This window comes from Megalops cyprinoides, chromosome 16, assembly GCF_013368585.1.
Source record: "Megalops cyprinoides isolate fMegCyp1 chromosome 16, fMegCyp1.pri, whole genome shotgun sequence".
Lineage (NCBI taxonomy): Eukaryota > Metazoa > Chordata > Actinopteri > Elopiformes > Megalopidae > Megalops > Megalops cyprinoides.
In genome coordinates, this window is record NC_050598.1 from 7312850 (window position 1) to 7338843 (window position 25994).

Here is a 25994-nt window from a genome sequence, read left to right on the forward strand (position 1 = left end):
TCCACAGAACGATGAGCGCTCCTTCCGTTATGCGAAAACGGGAGGTTGTGGCTTTCCTCTGAAGCGAAATTAGTTTTCTCGGTTTCAAAATCCAAAAGGCTCCACCAGCCTTTAGAGACAAGCCCGATGTTTGTAATTGTCTGCCAGGTTGGCAAGGTGCTGTAAGCAACAGTGTAACCACAGCGCCTTTGTAAAATTCAGAACAATAATCCAAATCTAAAACATCATATTACCAAAAATGGCTAAGTTAATAACGGACCGGCTTTCTCACTCTCTCTGGTGTCTCGAGGGCAGAGTGTGCGCCCTCTCTGGTGCACACTCTACAACATATTCCTCTAATGCAGAGTCTGGTTTTCACCAAGCTTCTGCCAGTTTGCCATTTCTGCAAGAGAGGCAGGAGGCCCCCCGGATGAGCGTGAACACGGGTCAAAGGGTGAACCACAATGACTCTGCTATTTATTGCAGGAGAAAGAAAGAAAGAAGTGAAACGTTAAAAAAACTTGGTTTCCCCTTTTTGCCGCTCTCCAACCGTGAAGCTTCGGCGTTCAAACGCATGCAAATGCGCTACTTGAAGGGCTTCTTTTAGTCACTCGGGGGCGAATCGCTTCCTGTTTACTTCAAATCAGGATTGAGGCCTACCAACCTTATTGCTTTCTCTCCAACACAAACCCCTCAACCTGGCGATGTTTGCTTTTGTAGGCCATTGGAGACAAAACGCTTCTGTGTAGCAATCCCGGAATTTGCATACACGCAAGTAAAGTGGTGCATATGTGCAGACACACACTGACTGACGTAAAAAAAAAACATGCAGCCACTGTTACACACAAATGGAGGAGGTAGGTCCCATCTGAAATAACCGAAAGGCAAAGAAACTTGTAAGTTCAGCAGAGCCCCACCTCTCTGTTAGATGGGGGAGGGAATCGGTAGACTCCAGGGGCGGGGGGAGGAGGGGAAGAGAGGGAGATGGAGGGATGATGGAGAGTGAGGTGGGGAGGGTGTAAACTGAGGGGCCCCTTTAGCCTTCAGTCACTACTGCCAAGAGGCCAAACCAACCACCCCCCAACCCCCCACCCAAATTCATTATCCTTTATTGGGCTGATGAAAGAGAGCTGCTGGCTGAAAGGGGTGGTCCCTGCCTTCAAACGCACCGACAGGAGGGAACGCTGCCGCGGTGCTTTGAAACCAAACCCTCACTCTGTCTCTCTCTCTCCCTCTCTCTCTCTCTCTCTCTCTGCCTCTCTCTCACTCCCTCTCTCTCTCTCTCTCTCTCCCTCTCTCTCTCACATACACAAATAAAAAGTATACACAGCGAATGAAAGTATAAAAGTATTTTAAATTGGGCATTACCAAACAACACATAAAGACGTACTTTTGGTTTGCGGCAGGAGTGGGTTGGGGGTGGGGGGTAGGGGGTAGTATGGTGGAGGGTGGAGGTGGAAAATGAGAATTCCTCCATTAATTGGAATGCTTCAGGCCCCTCCAGCCCTGCAACACACACTCTTGTAAAACCCCTCTCTCAGGAATTCTCAGTAGCTCCCTATACTTTCATTAAGAGGCCCTTCTGGAGCACTGAGTGAGCGACAGTGTAGAGACCTGCTCCCAGGCCCCCCAACACAGCTCCACAGAGGGCCTCTACCCCAGCACTGCTTTTGCACTGGGCCCCCTCACGAAGCTCTGAACTGGGTCCCCACGTGCGGCTCTGAACCGGGCCTCCCTGGTCCAGCTCCATGCTGGGACTTCTATCATTCCACGGGGCATTACGACCACAGCTTCTCAAACCGCAGCAGGAAGCTTGGCTTCTCAATGTCTCAATGTTACACCTCAGCTCCAGGGCAAAGCAGTATAATAGAGCCTCTACACCTGGGATTTGAACCCACACAACCACCCCCCCCCCCAGGAGCTGAAAATCCTGACCCACTATTACACACACATGTACGGACACATACAAACAATCACATACTTACACACATACACATACACACACACACACACACACACCTCTTTTGTAAGTGCTCACAAACACACAGACTTTCCCTCTTAAAGGAACAAAGCATGCAGGCTGACAGCTCAGGTTCCTGGCGAGGGTCCAGGCTAATGCTCATCACTGTTGTCATTAATGAGTGACTGTGATTGGTGTTATCCTTAATGAGTGACTGGCGAGGACATAAGCAAACTGTGTCCTGGGGTCAGGAGAGCACTTTGGCACTGCAGTGTCTTGCACAATTGTTTTGGGGAGGGCGTCTCCATGACAACCATGTCCGTGAGGTCAGTCACACTCGGGGGTGGGGGGGTGGGGGGGTGGGGGGGAGAAGACAGGGAGAGAAGCCTTGCACAAAAAAAGGAGATAATATTCAGTGGGTTATTTTAACTTGGGGGATTTTGATGATCTTTTCCTATAGTTATGTTGGCTTTACTTTTTGCAATGTGAACAAACAGTTGAAAAGAAGTCCCCTAAAGATAGCTTTTTCCATTGTTATCACCATGATCATAATTGCTGCCCCTGGTTTAATACACTCAGTTTTTTTAATATTTCATATAACTATACAAGCTTATACATATTTCTTTTCACTATGTTTATGACAGGGTCTGCTTTAAGCTATGTGGTCATGCATGTATGTTATGAAGTGCTGCTAATGGTGTTCTTGTCTGTGTTTGTGTGTGTGTGTGTGTGTGTGTCTGCATGTGTGAGTGAGTGTGTTCTCATCTCCATCCACAGTGACCCTGCCCCCACACTCTCTGACCTCCACCTTCCCAACCCCCGACTCCCCTTTCCTAAAGACCTGCAGCGTGCACTCCTTGCTTTCCCCCTCCCCCTGCCTCCCCTCTCCCCTCCATCTCTCACTCTTTCTCACACTCTTTCACTCAGGGACTACTACAAAGTTCCCACTAACACCAGCGCCAGCCAAGAACAGAGTAAGAGAATACTGGAGGAACCCAGAATGCCCTCTCTTGTTGGCTTTCGTCCGCCGTTGGGATTTGGTCCAAAATGCAGCTCTGCCACAGAGCTCCTTTCTCAAGGACAATGTGACAAAACTGCGCCTCTGCTTTCATGGCATAAGAACGCAGGGGCCCTTTTGAGGTGCTCAAACAGGCCACAACAATTCAGAAAAAGGCGCACAAAAAAACATGGCGGACCACAAAGATTGAGGAAATGTCACTCAATTTCTGCCCCATCTGGCAACCACAAGCAGAAGGAGGTTTGGACGGTGACGAGGGTTGCCATGTCCGGTCCTGTTTACATACGGGAGGTTCCAGATGAGGCAGGTTGATTGACAGGTGTCTATCAGTACTCACCGCTCGGCTGTGGGGCGCCATCCCGCCCGGTTGGAGGTTCCTCTGCATGCGCTGCTGGAGGAGCTGCGTGTGTGCCGTGCTGCTAACAGGGGGCGCCGGCTGCATGCTTGGCCCCGGGTAGTGACTCAGGGAGCCCTGCCCCGGCGGGGCCAGGGGGCCCAGTTTCTGAGTGGGTGGCTCGGGGTCGAAGTGCCGCAGGGGCTTGGTGTTATTGAAGGAGTAGGGGTCCTGGCCCTGATGAGGGGCGGGGGGCAGCTGCGCCGGCGGCTGCGACTGCGCAGTCGGCTGTCCTTGCTGCTGCTGCTGCATGAGGAGCTTGAGGCTGCTGGGCTGGCTGGAAGTCATGGCCTTGAACAGCTGGCTGGCCATGTTGCCCGACCCATTCAGCTGCTGTGGCGGTTGCTGCTGCTGGACTGTGGGGCTGGAGTGCTTGTCCGTCCTGTAAGGGGGCGAGGGCCGCGTGGTCCCCGATGCGGGCGGCATGCTGGGAAGGAAGCTGGCCTGGGAGCTCTGGCCGGTGCCGCCACCCCCTGCGCTGCCACCGCCTCCTCCACCCGTAGGGGCGTTGCTAGGCAGCAGGGTGCTCTGGGGGCTGAAGGGGGGCTGGGCCAGGGCGGGGCTGGCCAGCTTTTCCGGGCGGTAGGGTGGGGATGGGCCAGCGGACGGAGCGGGGGCCATGCTGGAGATGAGCGAGCTCTGGGGGCTCTGGATGCTGCCAGCGGGGCTGAAGGGCTGCTGATGGGGGGAAGAGCTGGGCAGCTTCTCATTGGGCCGGTACGGCGGGGAGGGGCCGGCCCACGGGGAGGCCCCGGGCGGGGGTGGGGCTGCGCCAGAGGACAGGTGCTTGCTGTTGGACGCCATCTGCTGCAGCTGCTGGGCCCGGGACACCTCGTGCCAGGTGGAGCCGGCCCGGTTGGACAGTGCCGCCGACAGCATAGGGGAGCGGGCCTGGTTCTGGCTCTGGGCGGAGGAGGACAGGGGGGAGGCCGAGAGGGGGGACGGCACGGGTTTGGCAGGGTGGGGTGCAGAGTAGGGGGCTCCCACTGGACTGGGGCCTACCTGAGGGGAGCCGGCGGCTGGGGCCTGTGTGAAGCCTGGGGAGCGGGTGAGGTGGCTCTCCAGGTGGGATGGCCTCTGCGGGGAGCGCTTCGGCGTGCCACTGCCCTCTGGGTGCATGAACCCGCCCCCACCGCCTGTCTGCTCGTCACCCTTGTTCCCGAGGATCTTCTCAATGTCCAGCTCAGAGAGGGACGGGTCGGGGTTCTTGGTAAGCTCGTCCAGGATGTCCTGCAGCTCCTGCTCCACCGATGGAGCAGAGCTGTTCCCATTGGGGTTGAATGAGGGCATCATGCCCCCATGTGGGGGTCCTCCTCCACCTCCTGTGGCTGAGCCAGGGCTTGCTTTGGGGGGCATGGCATACGGGGACCCCAGGCCGTTGTTATTCAGACCGTTGCCCTCCAGAACGCCCCCGTGGCCTCCCACCCCCGGCCCCGAGGAGTAGGGCGGGTGCTGGAAGCCGGGCCCCATGGCCAGAGTGACGTCCTCCAGACAGAGGCGCTTGCCGTTTCCCTGGATCATGGGGCCGTCGGAGACGCCGTTCACCTCTCCCGAGTTCTCGGCCGAAGCCAGCTTCCTCTTCACCGATCCAGGCAGCTGCGGGGAGAAACACAGTGTTAATGCCATCCCCCTGACAGCTAAAGCAATTTGAGACAATCACGACACATGATATCTCCTGCTTTGGACAAGCATGCCACGCTAGTAACTTTGTCTCAAACCCTAATGCTTCTGCTGCGGCTTGTGTGTGTGCGGACGTGGCAGAACGGTTTGAGCAGGTCCTCGCAATGCACCACTGGTCTATTGAGATCTCAGGGCCCCGTGAATGGCCTGGTTTCTGCATTCAGCTCTAGTCCTCTCCACACGCCCTGCGCACTGGTGCCAGAAGTGGGATCACTCACCAGCTTGTTTGTATTACTCCGTTCCACGTGACATTACATTTACGATCTGTTCTGGATATCGCCATCCAGCGCATATAGCCATATATGCACTTCCAGTACAGCTTGGATTTCTGACAGAAAACCCCTCCACAGAACCAGAAGTCAAGCCAGTGATATTCAGTGTCCATTAGAGAACTGTAGGATCGCTTTGACATGGACCAAGACCTGTCTCTCAAAGGAAGCTACACGTGGCTCACACGACAGCTGTTCCCATAAACCCAACATTGCCAAAAAGCAAAGAACAAAAAGATGAGAAGAAGTTGAAAAGGGCGGCCAGCCTTGGGAGCACATCTGTGGGCCTAATCTCTAAATAGTACCAAATCAAGAATAATAAATACCATAAACTGATTTTTATATAACGCTGCACAGCTGAAATGCTCAGTTTAACAGTGAAACAGAGATGAAAAATGTTACTACAGCTGAATCTCAAAGGTCATAATCCAGGAAGGGTTCACAGAGAAGCTTGGATTTTCACCATTGACATAAACAAGTGGCATATCAAGTGATGCACCATCCATAAAAAAATTGCAGCTGGCACCAATAATATTTTGCCTCTGGGGGAAAACGTGCTGTCCTACTTGGAATTTCAGGACATGGAGGACCCTCACTGTAATGACACAACCGATAGAGCATCACCAGGGATTATCTGCTCTAGGACTCTTAACCGGACATTCTCTCAAACCCTAATAAGCACTAATCCCCTATTTATGTTAATTTAGATAAGTGATCTCAGGACAAATGGAGGCAGTATAGGGGAGAAATGCAGTAGGTAGTATGTCAATGCCCCACTCACACACACACACAAACACACACACACACACACACACACACACACACACACACACACACACACACACACATACATACATACATACATACATACATACACACGCACAGTTATGTCACATTTCTCATGATGGAATCCTCTCCGCCATGGTGAGAACATTCTGCCACTCTAATACTGTAATCCCAGTGCTGTTTGTTCGTGTGTCCCCATGGAAGCCACCACTGACGCCCGACTGCCTTTCAGAACCGGCGTTCAGTTTCACATCTCTAAGCATACCTTGTATCTCCCTTTAGAAAAACCTAGGGAGAATTATGTAGTCTGACCATATATGCACATGATGACACATATCCTCCCCACCACATACACATACACGCACACACACACACACACACACACGCGCAGACAGCAGAACTCAGACATTTCCCTCAGTATCATAACAGACTCAGAAGTGAGGGACAGACAAAGGGGGGCGGGGGGAGGGGGGAGGTGTTTGGAAGTTTGGAACTCTGAGCAATTTTAAAGCCGCTGAAAATTCTTCACAATCCACTCTGCTTAGACTCAAAAAAAAAAAAAAACCCTTACGGAATGCATACTTGATGGCATGAATAATTTACAATAACATTCCTGCTGTAAAAATGTGCTGGCCTGCCTCTCTCTCCCCCTGTCTCTCCCCCTCTGTCTCTCCCTCTGACTCCCTTTCTCCCACTCTCCTCCTCTCGCTGTTTTAAGTAGTGTGTGACCTGCAAGACTGCTAAATGTACAAAGAGTATCTGCAGCTGAACTCTGTGACTGAACAGTATGTGTGTGTATGTGTGTGTGTGTGTACTGTAAGGCACTGTACTAAAACACCAGAGAGGGTGTGTGTGTGTGTGTGTGTGTGTGTCTGTCTGTGCGTCTGTGTGTGTGCTATATCAAATGTTACAAAACACACAGGTCTTGGGTCAGAGTGGATCCACTCTAAATCGCAGCTAAGACTCGTCTAAAGGTTAAAACAGGACCCGCTGAGCCTCTTTTCTTTGTGCCCAATTCAATTCTTAATCTCACACGGAGCTGTCCACCACAGCAAACAAACGCTGGCAGCCGTGAAACTGGTCATTGTTGTACATCACAGCCCAGGTGCTTATGGGGTTGTACAGTGCTATGCACTATGTAAATCAGACAGCAGCGGCCCTACTGGCCTTTTTAATGGTTAAAAAACCAGCGAGGGCTGTCAGCTTCGATCCAGGCACACACCCTCCCGGCCCAGGGCGAGAAGAGCACGGACGCCACAGTCAACATCCTAATCTATCTCTCTCTCTCCCCCTCTCTCTCTCTCCCCCTCTCTCTCTCTCTCCTCTCTCCCCCTCTCTCTCTCTCCTCTCTCCCCCTCTCTCTCTCTCTCTCTCTCTCTCCCCCTCTCTCTCTCTCTCTCTCTCTCTTTCCCTCTCCCACCCCCCCCCCCCCCCCCCCCACCCCCCCTCTGCTCCAACCCTCCGTCTGGAACAATAGGGCTCCCTCGACACACCTTCCCCTGCTCTGCCAGCCTGTCTGTCTGCCCTGCAGTTTGCCAGTCTTCCACAGTGCAGCATAGTCACTGTGTGCCTGTGCGTGAGAGAGTGTGTCTGTGTCTCTTGGCGCGTGTTTTTCTCCCAGTCAGTCCTCTTTGCAGTGCCCCCCTCCACACACACACACACACACACACACACACCCTACGCACACTAATGCACGCCAATTTGGCGGTGAGTAAACACGTCGATATGCGCAATCGATTGCCTGGCGCGCTCCCTCAGAGAGGCGTCGGAGGGATGTCTTTCATACTGCACCAATCCGATTTGCTGCGTTATGACTGGCATTACCATCTGTCACCGCTACCAACAGCAGCCAGCGCGGCTCTCCTATGCACTCCTTTAATTTAGCATAGCATGCATCCACTGCATATCATTACCATTATTATAACCTCCACTACCATTATTATTACTGATATTTTTTGATATGACATATTATTATTAACAATTAATAATATCACATCATATATAATATATGTCAATCATAATCATATGAAATAATTATTGGTATCATAATTGCAGGCATAATTACAGTAATAACAATCATTATTATTTGTATTATTGTTTTTGGTTTTACTATTAATGCTATTAATGACAACCTGAAAATATTACACATTTTTCTTATTAATAAATACCGTAATCTTACTGTAAGTGTGGTGAGACTAGCTGAGGTGCAGCCTACACGAGCACTCTGGCCTGCAGCAATTATAGCTGTTGGACTGTGCTGGATGATTCCTACAGGAGGAGGAGTGTTAATAAGGTGTTGATGGAAACAGGAGAAATCCGTACGCGAGAATTGATTGGGGGAAAGAGGGGGACCTGGGCTTCAGAAGTTAGGTGGGAAACTCTGGGACCAAATGCCGCTGCATCAGGAACATATTTCCCAACGTGTGAGCACATAGACTGATAGAGCACTTCACGGCATTCTTCATCTTTAAGTTACTACTCTGAATTAGTCAAAAGTTAGGCCTATGGTAAATATTTTCTGGCATGCAGTGGTTTATTTATAGAAATTCTCACTCACCGAATACTATTATCAACACGAATAAAAATTATTCGTGTTTGCTATTATTATTATAAGCACTCATTCTTATTCTTCACTTAGCAGTTAGAGGGTATCTTATTCTTAATCTATACAGCACAAACAAAGAACATACAATTTTCCAATAACATAGTGTGTCATTCATCTAAGTAGCACCTTTTCGGCAAAAGAGAAAACTAAAATCACTGAAAAAAATCTGAGCTCTGGTCAGGTGTTCCTCTCTCCATGACAGACTCCAGAAGACAGGCCTCCTGGGTCTTTATGTTGACGGGGGGGTTTAGTGAATGGTAGGCTTAACTTATGGTGGCTGAGTAAATTTATGCTAAGAACCCAGCCAACACCTGTGAGAGGCAGCAGGAACAACTGATAGATAAACCAGCTGTAACGGTTAGTACTTAAGTATAAAGGTCTTGGGGGAGCTGAGGTGGAAGACTTCCTATTAATGAGTTTTTACGTTCACAGGCTGAGCACTGAGACAGTGGGAATTAAACAAGATCTGTGCGCGCGCGCACACACACACACACACACACACACACACACACACACACACACACACACACACACACATACACATAGGTGTGCACGTGCTGTCATGCTTTCACACGCTCACACACACACACACACACACACACACACACACACACACACACACACACACACAGGCGTGCACACACCCTGGCAGCCTCAGCAGGAGATTTGATGCTTTGATTGTACTCATGCTAATTATTCCCATACTGCAGTGCAAGGGGGATTCCGGTCGCGGCTGCCGAAAGTGACGCCCGCAGGGGGCGGGGACAGTGGAGACGTGGTTCACCTATCCCACCTACTGTGCTCGCTCCATCTGCCCTGCCCCCTCCAGATTTAGGTAACGACATACAGGCTTAGATACAAGGGGTTGATATGAAAGGCTGACATTAAATTACTGCCCACACTAAATTCAGAGCAGCTCGCTTAGAGGAGTCACGAAACGGCTGTGAGGAGCAGGTGACTGGAATGTGATTGGAATGAGCACGAGTGCCCTGCCACACTTCACCATTGAGAGCTCCCTGAAGGGCATTCAAGGATGTCCACTGCAACATGATCAGCAGCTGACCCTGCTGTTAAAATTTAACACCCATAGCTGGCTGAAACTGGCCATCAATTCCATGTTTTCTTGAAAGAAGCACTTGAGAACAAACCCCAGGGTAAGTTCCTACTCAGTCAGGCATACTACACAAAACAAGCAGGACTTGAGCGGCCAACTAAACACATTCCCTGGGTTTTATTTTCTGGTGGAACAGGCCTAGGCGCTCTCCTGGGGATGGCACTGTTGGAGGCTGACGGCGGCACCTCTCCAACTCCAGGCTCCCCAGACAGTGATAATCAAATTCCGCACAGCTCCGATGCAGTGATCTGGCATTAAGACAGCAGGGTGATGCAGTGATCTAAGGACAGAGGTGTCCTCCATCTGAGAAGAGGCAGAGAGAGGCCTGGCCATAGCCTCTCCTCCAAAGAAGCAGACAAGGCAACGCCGCAGAGAGAGTCGATCTGAAATCTCCTTCTGCCGTCACACATCTTGAGCAATGGCTTGAGACAAAAGCAATCAATACTCGAGTCCTTCCACACTCACTGTCAACCTGCCTTCTGAAACCTCAAAGAGCAGCCGCGACGGAGCTCACATCTCCCAGAGTGACATTCAGCGGGGAGAGACACCAACCCACCGGGGGGGGACACCCCTGTAACCTAGCCCTCTCGTCCCCAGCTGCTAAGTGTATTCAGGAAGCTCGCCAAGGGTCCCTCACAACCTTACACATAGCCACGTGCGACACTGAGCTATCACTATCAGGACAGCCTATCTCCCCTCTCTCTCCCGCAGGGCGAGAGCGTAGGGTGGCAGGCTGTCAATCATCATTACTGTTCCCATTGTTATTCGTTTAATTACCACTGCCGCCGTTATGTCACTGCCATCCCCATATGCAAATAAATCAACGACGGCTGACACAACAGAGCAAAATCTCTGTGCAGCGACATGTCAGAGCAGTCTGCGCAAGCCCCATACTGGCGCTTATTTGCATTACTGCCTTCACCAGCTGAAAATGAACCTCTACATATATGTGCATTTACTCACACACATACATAGTGCTACTAGGACAGTCTGATTGGGTATCACTGTGTGGGGATGAGGACTTCCTAGAAAGTGGGCTGGCCTTAGTGCATCAGCTGATCTCGGGGGGGGGGGGCAGATTCCCCACCCCCACCAGCAGGGAGGTGAATAGATGTCCTGGCTGTGAAAGGAAAAACAGGAGCCTGATCGATGACGGCACACTGCAGCACAGACACCGGAGAAACGGGGGGGTGAGGGGCGGGGCTTTAAGCTAGGCCTATATTTATGCCTCTCCCAGGAGACACCAGAAGCAAAAATAAGTCTCACAACTGCTGCATTGCAAAGCGCGCCTTGGGGCGAGCGTTCTCGCGGCTGCTCCATCGATGGGCTCCAGCGGCGACGGGGCCGGGTCTCCTCTGCGGCAAGGCTTCCGCGCACTCCTCCTGGTTCCCTGCGTCTGCTTGTGCCGAAGCGAGGGCTGCGTGACCAGGCCAGACCGCAAAGTGAGGAGCGGGGGACAGTCTGGGGCAAGGGCCAAGGAGAATCCCCCCCCCCCGAGTCTATGAAGGAAGTGGAGGGTATGACCTCTCAAACAATTTGCTATCTTCAGACAAGCATTCATACATGGAAAAAAGCAGATCCAAACCCTGGTGTCCTGCACTCCTTCCTCAGTGTCTGTGTATGGGACTCAAAGCAGAGAATGGTGCCTGAAATCACCCCCACTCCATCCATTCCATTTATTTCCCTTCCCAAAAAGTGCCAGTGAAAGCACATCTCTCCTCAGGAAGTCATTATTTAAACAGAGATAGCTGGGGTTTCAGACAGTGTTGGGTGTGTGTGTATGTGTGTACCAGGGGGCTGTGTGTGCTGGGGGGGGGGCGCATTTGAATATTTGAATGTCTTATTGCTGAGGGGAGGCCATCCCTCATCCAGAGGTGCCCTGACAGGTGGGCTCAGACTCAGACGGGATAAAGGAGATTAGGAAGGCCACTTCTCATCTCTAATTCCTCCTGCTGTGCTAGCTGCCCTCTCAGATGCTGTTGGCCGGGTGGCTCAGGGCGTGGCACACAGTCCGGCACGGCGTCACCACAAGCGGGAGGAGGGCATTGGCAGATGACAGACAGAACGGGGCTAAAAAGAAAAACACATCTGGCCACAGGAAGACCTCTCTGAGGCTCAAGGCGGCACCTGATTGGCTGGGGCCAAATCCACTCTGCGGCCAGCGATCACCAATCACGGCAAACCTAAAGACGGCGCGCTACCACAGACAGCATGGTTCGGCCTTGTTTCCAGCACACTGAGACCCGGTGAGGGGCAGGCCAATTAACTGCTGGGCCTGTCCCCCCGTACTCAGCGCTGACACACAGAGATCCGGGAGTAATGCCGATTAAGACACTAATGCGCTGTGGCAGTGCCCACATAGCACTGCTATAATCCGCTTCAGCGGCGCACACTCAGAGAAATAACCAATGCACCTCTGTCACCTCTGTTACCACGAGGAATTTCTCAGTTTAGCCTGGCGAGAGGCCTGCATGGGTGGAGCTAACAAACAAAAACACTAAGACAAACGTAAATGTAAAAAAACGCCATCGTGTTCATACCCCACGCACAGGCCTTGTGGACACAGGACAGTGGGGTGGAGGAACTGGAAGTAACACAGGCACGCCGGTCACCGCGTCGCAGGCACAGTGGCTATAAACGCAGTGCAGCGTCAGAGGGCGGCCATTATGTCACAACCTGCTTAGGGAGATTTGCTTGGGCTCGGCGGGAGCTGGGCTGTTCTAATCGGGCTTATGAAACAGGGGGGGGGATTTTGTTGAGCTATCTCCTGGATTCATGCTTACCGGTGCAACTGTGACACGTCCAGTGGCCGTAACTTGGAGATCGGGGATCAAGGACAACCTCGGCTTGGAAGCAATTCAAATATTCCAAGTGTCTTTCTCCCAGTCATACCGAATGCTTCTGTTACATAGCAGAACGCAGGCGTGTACAAGTTTGAAGTATAATGTTGTATAGTTTTCCCAAAACAGCCAATACAATTAAATACAGGAAAAACAATCTGGCCCTTCCTCAAGCATAGGCCTATATAAGCACAACAGGGGAAAAAAATCACTGCGAGAAGCAAACCACTGCAACTATATGATTTTGAAGTCAGGACCCTTATCTGATCTACCAGGGCCTGACTTAGATACTGCTTGCTGGAGTGTAGGTTCTGAGGCTTGAGTTTCTCTGGTTGAGGTCATTCCAGAGGGAGCGCGGGAGCCACTGGGAACAGAGTTTGATCCTGCTTTTTGGGCAAAGCCATTGGCAGCAGTGTGATATAGCAGTAAGGAGCAGAGTTTGTATTCCAGAGGTTGTTGGTTGGATTCCCGAGTAGGGCATGGCAGTTGCACCCTTGGGCAAGGTACTTAACCCCACTTGCTTCAGTATATATTCACCTGTATAAATGAACAAGTAAAAATTGTAAACTATGTAAAGCAAGTACAGACAATAGCATCTGCTAAGCTAATGTAATGTGAAGTAAAACCAAACAGGGCCCATGGCTCAGGGCCTTATGGGAGCAAGAGCCAGGCTGACCTCATACCCTGTAGAGCTGGCAGAGGGCACAAGGAGCGATGCTAATGCGGGCCTGAGGCACATCCCAAGCCTGCAGTGTGCCATGGTTACAGCATAGCATGGCAGGGTGGGAGAAGAGGCAGCTACCAGGGCAACCACAGTCTCGGTTCCCGGCAACTGCACAAGGTGCTGCACAACCTCCAGCGATGACCTCACACTGGCCGGTACAAACTTCCCACAATGAACTTCCTCAATGTGAAGTACAGCCCTGATGAGTCAATGGGAAAAAAGCACACAGAAAACTGGTCCTGCACATCTCAGATGTTGCCGTTAGGGACCGTCAGTGTGAGGTTGTGTCCTTTTGATAAGCATGTTTAGGGTCATCTTTTGAAAAGTTCATAAAAGCAAGAACTGTGCAGGGGGAGAAAAAAGCCCTTCCAATTGACTTCCCTCTCTGTTAAAGCCGAAAAAAAAAACAGCGGGGGGACGTCATTAGATTCAGCAGACCTGCGTCATGAAATTGCAAAGATTACAGCGATACATGGCCATAATCAGCAGAGAAAACACACAACCAGCCACGCAATCATGATATTTGGATAAACAGGGCTGTGAGCTCATTCCTGCTCCTTCCTCCCACTGCTGCTGGTAAGACAGTGACAGAGAGAGAGAGAGAGAGACTGAAAGGTCGGCTTCCCCTCCGTCCTCGCCACTAATCTCCTCCAGGAAGGTTCTAGAAGGCTTTTTAGCCTCCTCTCTACACCACAGATGAGTGCACTGTATACGAAAATGACTGTTTTGATCCACACTCATACATTAAGGAGGCCTATGACAGAATGATCTCTGAATTGCCGTGACTTTGAGCCATGAGGGCGCAGCTGGCGGTGGTTTTGGAGGGGGGGGGGTGTTGTGGGGAGTCGTGTGAGTGGGTTTTGGGTGTGTCCGGTCGTTTCTGTCTTCCAGCCAGCTCTTCACAGGAGCAGGCTGGGAGTGCAGTGACGCCAGGGTACCTCAGCTCTGAACGTGAATAAGCGCCGGGGCCGATGGTGACACATCACGCTGTCGCAACGCGCTGAGCTATTCCTGTGCTGCGCAGAAGCATGACTCAGGCGGGATTAGGGCAGAAGCACCTGGTCTCAGTGCAGCACGGCGAACCGCTCTCCAAACAAACAGCACTGTCGATTTTAATCTCTTCTCCCCTAACCCCGTGTGACCTTCTGTGAAAACAGGGCTCCTCCAGCTCACTCCCCCCCCCCGCGCCTCCCTCCTGCCTCTTGTTTACCGCGCAGCCGGAAGACGTCGGAGCGGAGGCCGCCTTTCACAGGTAGAGCCGCCACGGCTGGTTACGGTGGAGACTTTCGCTCTGAGTCAGCGCTTCTTCCACACTGGCTATCTAAACCATCTGGCAAGTCCTCGCGTCCGGGGGTGTCTTCGGCTTCTCATTCGCCGCTCGTATTTCTGTAAATTCTATGACACAGCTAGTGCAGACAGGAAGGAGGGTTCCGTTTAGGGGATGCCCTGTAAACACTCACACACACACAAACACGCGCACGGACACAAACATTCACATTTGTTATAGCTCTGAAGAGTGTTACGGCAAGCAGCCATGTTCAGAATGGTTTAACATAGGGAAAGGTCTGGATGCTCTTCATGGCATTAATGCTGATAGGATATGAGTACCAGCATGGTCAGCTATGGTCAGCTATATCACCAAAGCGGGCTGTGTGCAAACTGTTTTTAGTTCTTAACTAACCAGTGAGCCAAAGACAGGGAAACCACTCCACTTTCACAGCATTGAGAGGCAATGACCCAGTGTTTATTACCTGTTAGTTATACGAGTGCACACGCAGAGCAGTTGGCCATGATACTCACACACACAGACACACACGAACACAAAGAAACACATACACACACACACACACACACACACACACACACACACACGCACACACACACGCACACACACACGCACACACACACACACACACACACATGCCCAGGCCGACCCACACTCACACACAGTGCAGAGAGCCGGGAGGTCTGCATCTTTCAGCACTGTGTTCAAAGAATGTCAATGAGCTTGCAGAAAGAGGAAGGAAAGGGGGGGTGAAAGGAGGATGTGGAGATGTTGGAGGAGGGGGATCGTGGCAAAAACATTCATGTACAAAACAGGTTCATATGAAAATGAAGCGGGGGAAACACAATGGAAAAACAATGGGATCCGCAACTGAAGAGCGAGAGTTACAAAGGCTGTGTGTGTGTGTGTGTGTGTGTGTGTGTGTGTGTGTGTGTGTGTGTGTGTGTGTGTGTGTGTGTGTGTGGGTGTGTGTGTGTGTGTGGGGGGGGGGGGGGGGGTGTTTGGGGGGAGTAGGAACTGGGGGTTTCAATTATAGGATAATTATCTGAATAATAACATTATGCTTCACATGTCGTGTGTTCTGTAACTGCTTTGGCAATATTTATTTTAACTTGTCATGCCAATAAAACCTAATGTGATTTGATTAGAGAGAGGGAGAGAGAGAGACAGAGGGGGCAGACAGAGAGAGAGAGAGAGAGAGAGAGAGAGAAAGTAAAAGGGAAAGCAGAAACACAGGACAGTGGTATGGAAATAGTCATTCACGGGTCTGTGAGTTAATTGCATTGTTTATCCCTTGTTGCATACTACGCTACGAGTTGATTTATTTTCTTTAGTCTGCTTGACCACCAGCTGCATCTGCTGGTTTTAACATTGGCATTTGCTTTCATAACAAAAATGAATAAATAATGACTAAGGCACTGAAACGTACAGGACACGTGCAGCCACGCGCACACAAAACAAAGAGGCTACAGGGACTCGGGTTGATTTAACAGCCCCTTCCTGGACCGACCTGCTGCCCTGCTGCCCTTCTGGCTGCATCAGAAGGGCATTGTGGGTAGTGATATGGCGTAAGGGTAGAGCAGTGCCAGGTTCTTCTACTAAAACTGAAGGCCTCCAGAGAAAATGGGCAATCGCACCCAAGTAACGAGGGAAGGAATCAACAGCATACTCCACAATCAAACAAACGACCAATTAGATTCGCCTGGTTGCCGACATTTGCCAGAATATCAGAAAATCACATTTGCTGGAGAGCAAAAAAAAAAACTAAATGTGCTCAAAAGGCAGTCAAGTCAGTTTCAAAAAGAGGAAGGACCCACATTTGAATTGCAAAGAGTGAACATTGACAGAGTTTTGCATTGGCCTAAAGCAGTCGATCACCTGAGCGTATCAAACACAATGGGTGCTTTTCGGTACAAGCTTGGTCTGTGGTTCTGTTTGGTTTCAGAGCTACACAAGCAGTTGTTAGCTTTGTGCCAACAGTTATATCAATAACTCTTCATCACCCACTCCATGTTTGTGCCTCTCTATTTTTGATATTTACTTTCAGATTTGTGATAGTCATTGGAGAGAATGTACAATGTAGGGGTCGGGAACTGGATAAAGGTAATCGGAGGAACCCATGGTCTCCGGGGCTTTTATTCTTGGTCAGCCCACCTCTGCTTTCTCTGCTGGTCGTTCCGCATGGCCGAGGCAGTGCTGCTGACCCTGTGACCTTCTGAGCCAGAGACCCACCTCCCAGCTCCCGGTCTATGACTCCAGCACAGGAGGGGGGCGGAGCTCCAGGCTGCAGGCTCCACCTGAACATCCAATCCAACCCGGGGGTGGGGGGGGAGGGGCTGAAAGGCCTCTTTCTCACTCGCGTTCACATAGGGCACAGAAGAAAGGCGGGCTTATCGGCAAGATGTGAATGGGCTTTGAGAGATTTATCTCCACAGATAGGATCTCCAGGAAAACCTGGATTTTTTTTAACCTGACTGGAGCAAGCAGAGTCAGAGAGCGAGAGGGAGGGAGAGAGATAGGGGGAGGGGGGAGCAGGGGGGAGGGAAGCAGAGAGAGAGAAAGAGAGAGAGAGAGAGAGAGAGAGAGAAAAGACGCTGTATTCATTTCACACTTGTCAGCTGCAAAAAGGGAATCAATGGAAATAAAGGACTGAATGAAGAAAGCCAGCCATTATGAAAGGAGGGAGTGAGGGAGGGAGGGAGTGAGGGAGGAGGAGGGACAGAGAAGACTAACAGGGTGGGGGCGGCAGCGGTCGGAAGAGCTGGGACTGTTGTACTGTTCAGGGCGAGCTGCTTTCCCTGCGGGCCACGCGCGTGTGGGACAATGAGGGCACCGTCAAAGCCGCCCGTGCCACCACGCCTGGCTCCGACCCAGAATCCCTTTGGGTTCACACTCACCCCTCTCTCACCCCTGCTGGCGCAACTGCTGGCAGCTCTAGCCCAGAGGATGCTGGGATTAAAGGACACCTTGCTTTGAACAAACTTTACTCCCAGAAAACATGCGACTGGACGTAACAAGCCTCTGGCAGTGCCCTGTGTGCTATGTGCATTCTCAGCTGATCTGGGATCAGTTTACCAAACCCTAAACCTCATTACATATATTACGTGAAAAAGGGGGAGACTGATCCAAGACCAGTGTTTTGGGGGGTAGGCAAAATCCATCTGTAACTTCATCAGACAATTATGTAAACGCCACGGCTGGACGCACTGATAGCTCGCATTCTCTGGGCTCAGATTTCCAAACTCGTTGAGCAAATCAGCGATGCTGACGCTCCTCCACAAGCACGCCTTATTTGGCGGTCAACACACAGGCCGCGGATGAATCATGGTGCAACCCCGCACACTCGTGTCACGCCTCACATTCCTCCCGCGACACGCCGACGCCCTCGCCGATGACACGCTGGGGATGACTGCACTGGGCCACTGGGGCCTTCAAAGCGGCGGCGGTCGCCGTGCCGTTGGTTTGTGACTAACTGCCCATTCCTCGTGGACTCAAGCGCATGCGGTGTTCTCGCTCTGCCCGCTTCTGCTGGGGGATGAGGCCTCATTTTCTGCGCTTCAAAAGCGGCAAGAGGTGATGCGGGCTCCGCCTCTCCACAGCTGTGAGCTGAACAAGGTTAATGAGCGAATGAGACGGGAGTGGAACCAGCAACCTCTCCACAGCAACGGCCAGGCTGCACCGAGCTCGGCGCTCACAGGACAGTGGACAGCTGTGTGTGCGTGTGTGTGCAAGAGTGTGTATTATAGTGTCTGTGTGTATACAACTGTGTGTGTATATATACATATGTGTGTGCGTGCGAGTGAGTGAGCATGTGAGTGAGTGTGTGGTCGTATGTGTGTATAAGTGTGTGTGAGTATGTATAAGTATGTGTTTGTGTGTGTGTAAGTATGTTTATGAGTGTATGTATAAGTGTGTGTTTATGCGTGTCTGTGAGTGTGTGTGAGTGCGTATTAGTATATATATATATAAGTGCGTGTGTGTGTGTAATCCAGTGTGTATGAGTGTATGTATAAGTGTGTGTGTGTATAAGTGTGCGCCCAGCTGTTGAGCAGTAATCTGCTTCCTGGGGGAGGCCGAGGGGCCTTGAAGACACAGGAAGGAAGGAGCCCCACTGCAGCTCTCCTCCTCCACACAGTAATGGCTTAATGGGAGATTACTCTGCCACAGCAGCCCCATTGTTACTGTAATAAAATAAATGAGTTTTTAAAGGCGCACCTCAGCCACCCGCACCCCCCTCCCCCATAGAGACAGCCATGTCACAGATTAGCTGATAGGAGGCCCCAGAGCCTGGGAGATTAACTGCTACCTTCTGGAGCGGCCAGGACCGCTGGAGACAGCTCCGCTTGTCATTGAGAAACACACGCGCGAAGACACACAAACACGCACGTAAACACAGTCGCCAGCCCATAACAGCAGTTCCTCGCTTCGCCCCTCCCGCTACACCTCGCTACTCCTCATGTTCAACAAAGGCTTAAATAAACCTTTGTTCACTGCTAATGTCACCCCCCCCAAGCAGACGTTCTTATCTGAAATGCTTTGTGCGACAGATTGATTGGACTCATCGGCACCTTACGGGATAAGTGCCGCTTCGGAAGAATACAACACTGAAAGAGCACCAGACGTAAAGCAATACCTCAGGAAGCAGCGATAATTACGTATGAATTACAACTTTAATAACCATCCGACATGAATGAGCACATTGTTGTGGCTTTCTGGAGCCGGGGCGAGTTCAGATTTGAGGAAGTTTTCTGACGTTAAACGGCCATTGTCCTCCCCCCCGCCAAACCCCGCCCCTCCCCAACCAGACAAACACTGAGAGAACAGAGGACCCTCTCATCACCGCTGCAGGTCGAGGACATCCCATAATTCCACAGCAAAACTTCCCCCACCCCTGCCCTGCCTCCGGTAAAATCCCTCCATAAGTAACCAATTGAGTCCTGTGGAAATGGCATGGGTCACAGGGGATGGGGAGACTGTACACAGTGTCATCTGTGGCCTGCAGAAACACAAACAGATCTGTCAGGGGGAAGGAGCCGCGTGTGACTCAGACGTTACCACCCGGCCTTATCTCGCGGGATTCCATGAGCGGCAGGGAATGCGGCTCGGAGCACAACGCATCTCTATTAACGCCGTGTTTTGCTTAGCAGATGCCTGTATCCAGGGCGACTGTCATAGCTGACATTATCGCCCCCTCACGCAACTGGCTATCTACTGAGGCGCACTCAAGCACTTTGCTCAAGGGGGCCTGACGGTGGTGCCCCCGTTTCGGATTTGAACTGGCAACCTCTGGTTTGCAGGAACTGTTCCTTTACCACTGCACCGCACCGTGATGCTGTGACTCTGCCACCACGTGGTCGAGTGTAAAGCGTAGAGTCATGTGACCTCTTTCCTAAAAGGGCAGTCTGACGTTGGGGGAAGCCGCCCAGATGCTCCACTTCTATTCCTGGGCGGGTGCTGGCGCGGCCGCAAAGAGGATGCTGCAGCTTAAGCGAGGTTACGAAAGTGACCCGCTCCCTGCAGGATTAACTTCCAGGTGGGACTCGGCCTGGACTCTTGGGCTGGGTGCACTGCCCTAGGCCAGCCTGGGGTAAAAGCCTACTTAATCAGATCAAGGAGGCTGCCAATATGATAGCGGAGCAGAACTGACATCAGTGCACTCGTACGCGTGTAACCCCTCCTTTCACTCCGCCTCCTGTTTTGACTACTGCTCTTTTTTTTGATGGGACACAGGGGAGCTGTCTGGTGGCACAGGGGTCAAAGCCGAGCGGTCCACAGGCAGACACCGCTATCTCTTCCAGGGCTGGTGTATGCTCAGGAGCTGTCCACACGTCTCCTGCAAACAGCTCACTGAAAAGCACTGTAATGCAGGCAGACCAGATGCACTCGCCCATATCTGTACTTCCCTTAAACACACACACTCAAGCACAGACAGACACATACACAAACACACACACACACACACAAACACCGGACACGCTCCAACACACTCACACTTGTGCACACTCTCTCACACACACACACAGGCGTGCCCCCGCCTTACCCCCTCACTCTCTCTAGCTCTCTTTCCATCTCTGAGAAAAGGCACATGGGGCTGAAACGTAAATGAACTTGCAGCTGGGGGGAGGGGGGGGGGTATTGGGGGGGGGGGACACCGCTGAGCACCTAAAGGGGGAGGAGAAAAGACAAGACAGCTGAAGCGAGTCCCTTTTGTCTGCCTCCCACCTGCAGCCTGAAGGCCGCGGAGAGTGGAGAGAGCAGCTGTCCCGCCTGTTCTTCCCCTGCTCTTTTTCGCGGCGGCTCCTCCCAGCCCTCTCCTCTCCTCTCCTCTCCTCTCCTCTCCTCTCCTTTCCTCTCCTTTCCTCTCCTTTCCTCTCCTCTCCTCCTGCTGTCCCAGACACAGGGACACCGCCTCCCTCAAGAGCAGAGGGACTGTGCCTGGACCGGATGGCCTGCCATAGAGGTGCTCTCTCTTTTTTTTTGGGGGGGGGTTTACACTCTGGACACCCTGGGCGATGGTGTGGGAAAGCTAACCCAAACCATAACATAAAAGCAACATGACAATGACATAAAACAACATGACAATGAGATTTTGCACAACTCCACAGATGACAGTTCACATTGATGCCGTGATGTGTCTTGAGGCTATAGTCCGTCTAGAACAGTGACAGGTGTTTGTTTGTATCTCTCACAAGTTAAACCAATCACGCCCCCACAGCCTTAGCCACACCCACGGGCACCAGCTCCACCCCCTCGTTTTGGTCCCTTGGTGCTGGCAACCCGGCCAGGACCCCACCCTCACCATCAATCGGCCAATACGTGCTTTCCAAGGTGCGCCATGTGGCGCGCTTTGCCCTCGTTGCTGCAGTGATGTTCCCGGTACACTCATACGAGCTCGCTGTGATCCGTAGTGCTGCGTTTGATGACATCAGATGTAGCATTGACTGACACTTTGAGGCTGGCAGGCTGTGACATGAGAGAGGAGGTGCCTGCCGGTGCGGCAGGGAAACAGCCATCTGACCTTCGACCCCCCTGTGGATACACCTCCTCCCTCAACCTTCAGCTGGAACCCTGGAGAGGTTCACTCTGCTGCCCTGTGGCAGCTCAGGTCAAGCTGATGCAATCTGTGGTCCAAGGCGACACCAGGCAGTAACACTGAAGGCCACACTGACTTAGCAGCAGAGCACACCCCCCCGACTCTCGCTCAGCAGGTTGTGGGACATCTGTCCATCTCAGATTCATGCTGCTGCTGGATCCCCTAAATGCCGTGAGACATTTCACAGACAGCTTGATGGGAGCTGAAGTCCAGAGTGAGCTGAAACATACACTGCACCAACTGCATCACTCAGCTTCTGGACTTCAACTCCCATCAGCCCCTCTGTGGAACGTTACGCCACCCTGCCTGTTGAATTTACCACAGATCGCCACCGCACACAGAGAACAAAGGGAAGGACTGGTGAAACACCCACACACACACACACACACACAAACATGTGTTTAGGATTTGAACACGATGTACTGAACCTGGCTGTACTACGGGCAGGGCTGTTAGAGAGAACAAAGGAGTGGCAGCCTTTTCACAGCTGCACTTTCAATGGAGCAACATGCCACCCATGTTTACAGCGAATGCATGCCCTACTGAAGGGTACTGTGACAGGGAGGCGGCAGGAATCAGAAAGATGGACCGTTTCCTTCATGACAGCATTCTCGCCGCAGCTAACCAGAGTCTAACCCGCTGAGCCTCACTCGCCCAGCCACCCGGTCTAATGCCTCCTGTAAGGAGAGCAGGAGATCTGGCCCTGGCTGTTATTTTTTTATCCCCCGTATTAGGCAGCCCTTATCCCGGGCGACTTACGTAGCTTACGTTTCTTTTCAGGGGATCATCCGTTTACACGGCTGGATGTTCAACGACACAATTCAGGTTAAGCAGCTCGCTCCAGGGCATGAGGAGGGGAGCGGCCCAGAGGACATCTGATCCTGCGGGGCTGCTGGATCAAGGATCCGGCCATTCGGACTGAGCGGCCCGCCACCGAGCAAGGGGAGCGCCCCATTTCCAACCCTTTGTTTATGTAACCGAGGGGAACTCGCCGTTTGGTTGATGCTGGTGTACAAATGCCATGCAAATGCGATGCTTCCGTATGAAGCACGAGGGCGCGGTTCGTCTCGCCTTTGTGCGTTACTGCGCCGCCTGTACCTCCGTATGCGCGGGGGTACATTCTGGAGGGATGAATGGGGTGTGAATGAAGTTCGTGCCCCGTGCCCCCCCCAACGTGCAGGTGATAACTCTCCTCTGCTGTGGAGCTTGGAAGTGGCCGGGTTGGTTTAACGCCTTCTCTCTCTGTCTCTGTCTCTCTCCCCCTCCCTCTCTCTCATGAGAAGGGCCCTTTTATTGCACTCACAGTGGCCCCCTGTAATCAGTGCTGTCAGAGAGCTCGTTACTCCTTCTCCTCCTCCTCCTCCTTCTTCTTGGTGGCGGCTGCACCCGTCAGAGCCGCACAGATCTGCTCTGTTCTCCCGACAACACGCAGACCCCAGAGCCCCCCCCACTCCACATTCTGTAGTCTGCCTTGGGGGTGGGGTCCCACAAACGAAAAGGGAAAATTGAAACTATGTGCAAAAATGGGAACGCCTCCAATGATCGGAGAATGAATGGATGGCTGAATGAGTGAGGGGGGCGAGCTGATGCATCGATGAATCAATGACCGGGGGTGGGGGCCAGAGTGCAGATGGTGCTGACAGCATCCAGGGACAAGCTGTCCTTTGAAAGCCTCGCCCGGGGTAAACAGCAGCGCTCAGGCTAACTTCTGCAGGTCTGTGATGTTTGCAGATGGGCTTTTACAAGTGAAAGTGGGCTGATGTACCGTCAGGAGGGGGATGCCCTGTTCCTTGGTCTGTTTTTCTACATCTCAGTCCTGCATCAGGAGTGGCGTCACTGTGGCCTGCTGGGCCCCACCTTATTGTCTGATGCTTGGGGTCCAGTGCCAAATTATGTCTTGCAAGATGCCTCTGCAACACCTGTAAATTCCCGTAAAACTACTGGAAGATGGCTATAAGATGCCAATGAGATGCTTTTGAGATGCCAGTAAGATGCCAGAAACAGGCCTTTAAGATGCCTGTAAGATGCCTGTTCTGTAAGAAGGCTCTGGTAACAGCATTTGCAGTGAGTCGTCAAAGTGACTGGGTTTGGGTGGATGATACCTGCATGGGTGTGGGGTTAGGAACCCTAGGAGAAGGCAACCATGCCGAATGCTGCAGCACACAAAGCTCAATATGGACGCCTGTGCTCTGTGTACAGCAGGATGGCATGACTGCAGTCTGTCCGCTGTTCTCCAGGGAGCACTGTTTTATTTCCACTCCATAGACCATACACACCAAAATGGGGTGGGGGGGGGGGGGGGGGGGGGGGGCTTAACACACGCAAATGACACACAGACACGCAGGTGCACACATTTCTCATATATATATACTTTTATGTGTGTTTCTCCCCCATGTATATATATGTATATATACACATACACACACATGTTTTTATATACACACACACCCACACACACAGATGATGCACATGGGTACACACACACGCACACACACACATTCCCGCTCCAGTGGCGTGCGGTAGGAGTGTATGCCTGGTTATTTGGGTCCTGGTGCTCTAATCACTCCTGACAGGCACGAGGGCCAGGCGTGAGGTGGTTGGCTGGCGGGGGGGAATGGAACTAGGTCAGGGCAGAGAAGGCTTAGTGGCAGAAGGCCCAATCCAGACAGCACTGTGCCCCGGGGGCTCCTAAAGACACACACACACACACACACAAAGTCACCGCAGAAACACACATGCACATGATCGGATGCACGTACATGCATGGACACAAAAAAAAAAAAACATGCACACACTAGCTCGCAGCAGAAACACACAAGCACACAATCACATACACATGTGTGCACAAGCCAAGATACACGCGTAGATGCACATACACAACATCTCCACAAAAACACAAATCCACACAATAAATGCATTGGGAATTCTGCAGTAAAACCATATTAACACTGAAACACATAGAGAAGTCAAATGAAACCAATAAAGGATGTATTTTGAACATCAGCAACATACACATCAGGAAGTGAACAGTCTGAATGCCCTGTGTGTCATGGTGCAATACAATAAAGCCTCACCCTTCATAATGTTTACATTCCTATATTAACACACCCTCCCCTAATGACTTAAATTACAGCTAAATGAAAAAGGACATGACACAGATCTACTGTAAGACTTCACCTGCACATTAAAGTGTTTGAGAGATTGTCTGAGATAAAGATATGCATAATTGTCTTAGAGGGATCAAAAGCATCAGGACAAAGCAAATGTAAGGCTCTATAAAGACCTCTGATAAAAAGAATGGACCATACTCTTATAAGGGACCGTCCAGCACAGGATGAAATTTTGCCTTGACCAATGACAAAAAAAACCAGACATGATGCATGCAGCGGGTTCATTTCTCAGTCTGGCCCATTGGGGTAAACAGTGTGGGGGGGGGGGACCTCACAGAAGCGTGAATGCAAGACGGTTTTAAATATTTCAGGACTGACAAATTCAACATTCACATCTTCATGAAATCAGCTGCTGTTCAGCCACCCAGTCTTACGACTCCATCTCCTCTCTGAAATATGCCCGCTCATGGGGAATTGTGGCATGCTTGCATGCACGCACGCACACACATACACACGCAGGCACATGCACACGCACACAGTCAGGCAGGGCATCTGATTACTGAACCCTGTCTGTCCGTCCTGGATGAGAAGGTCGAAACACATCGGACGCACGCATAACAACACGGATGCGCTGGGTTGGCACACTGTTCTCACACCTCGGACCTCTGGGGAGCACGCTTCTGCGTGGCCATATGCCACGGGTCAGGCCTCTGCTGATAGGCAGAGTCAGACCGGGCCCTTGTTGTTGAGTGCAGATTCCTGCACTGGTCTTTAGTTGGACATGCTCATTATACCTGTGACTTGCCTACAGATATGAATGTGGCAGGAATGTCCATATATTATCCTCCTAATGAGAGTGAATGCTGTGGGGCTCTGGTAGGTTTGGGGGAGGGAGGGGGGAGGGTGTACTGAGGCGACGGCAGCTCTAACCCTCACCCTCTCCAGGGCAGTCACATGATCTCACTCCACTGGACCGAGGCTGTCAGTTTCTCGCCCCTGGCTCCCTCTCTCTCTCTCTCTGTCTCTCTTTTTCTATGTCTCTCTCTGTGAGAGGAGTCCAAGACACAGGGGGGCTGGAGGGAGGGTGGGGAGAGAGAGAGAGAGGAGAGGATGACAGAGAGGGTCAGAGAGAAAGAG

The 25994-nt window shown here is 51.7% G+C and overlaps 1 protein-coding gene across 1 annotated transcript in view; it reads right to left on the reverse strand.

Annotated features, from left to right (window-relative positions):
* The window catches only part of si:ch73-211e3.1 (trithorax group protein osa), a 68286-nt gene that overhangs the window by 24166 nt on the left and 18126 nt on the right, over positions 1 to 25994 (reverse strand). Inside the window, exon 2 of the mRNA XM_036547545.1 lies at positions 3295 to 4947. Within this exon, the coding sequence (XP_036403438.1) occupies positions 3295 to 4947 (1653 nt within the window). The remainder of the gene's footprint in view (positions 1 to 3294; positions 4948 to 25994) is intronic.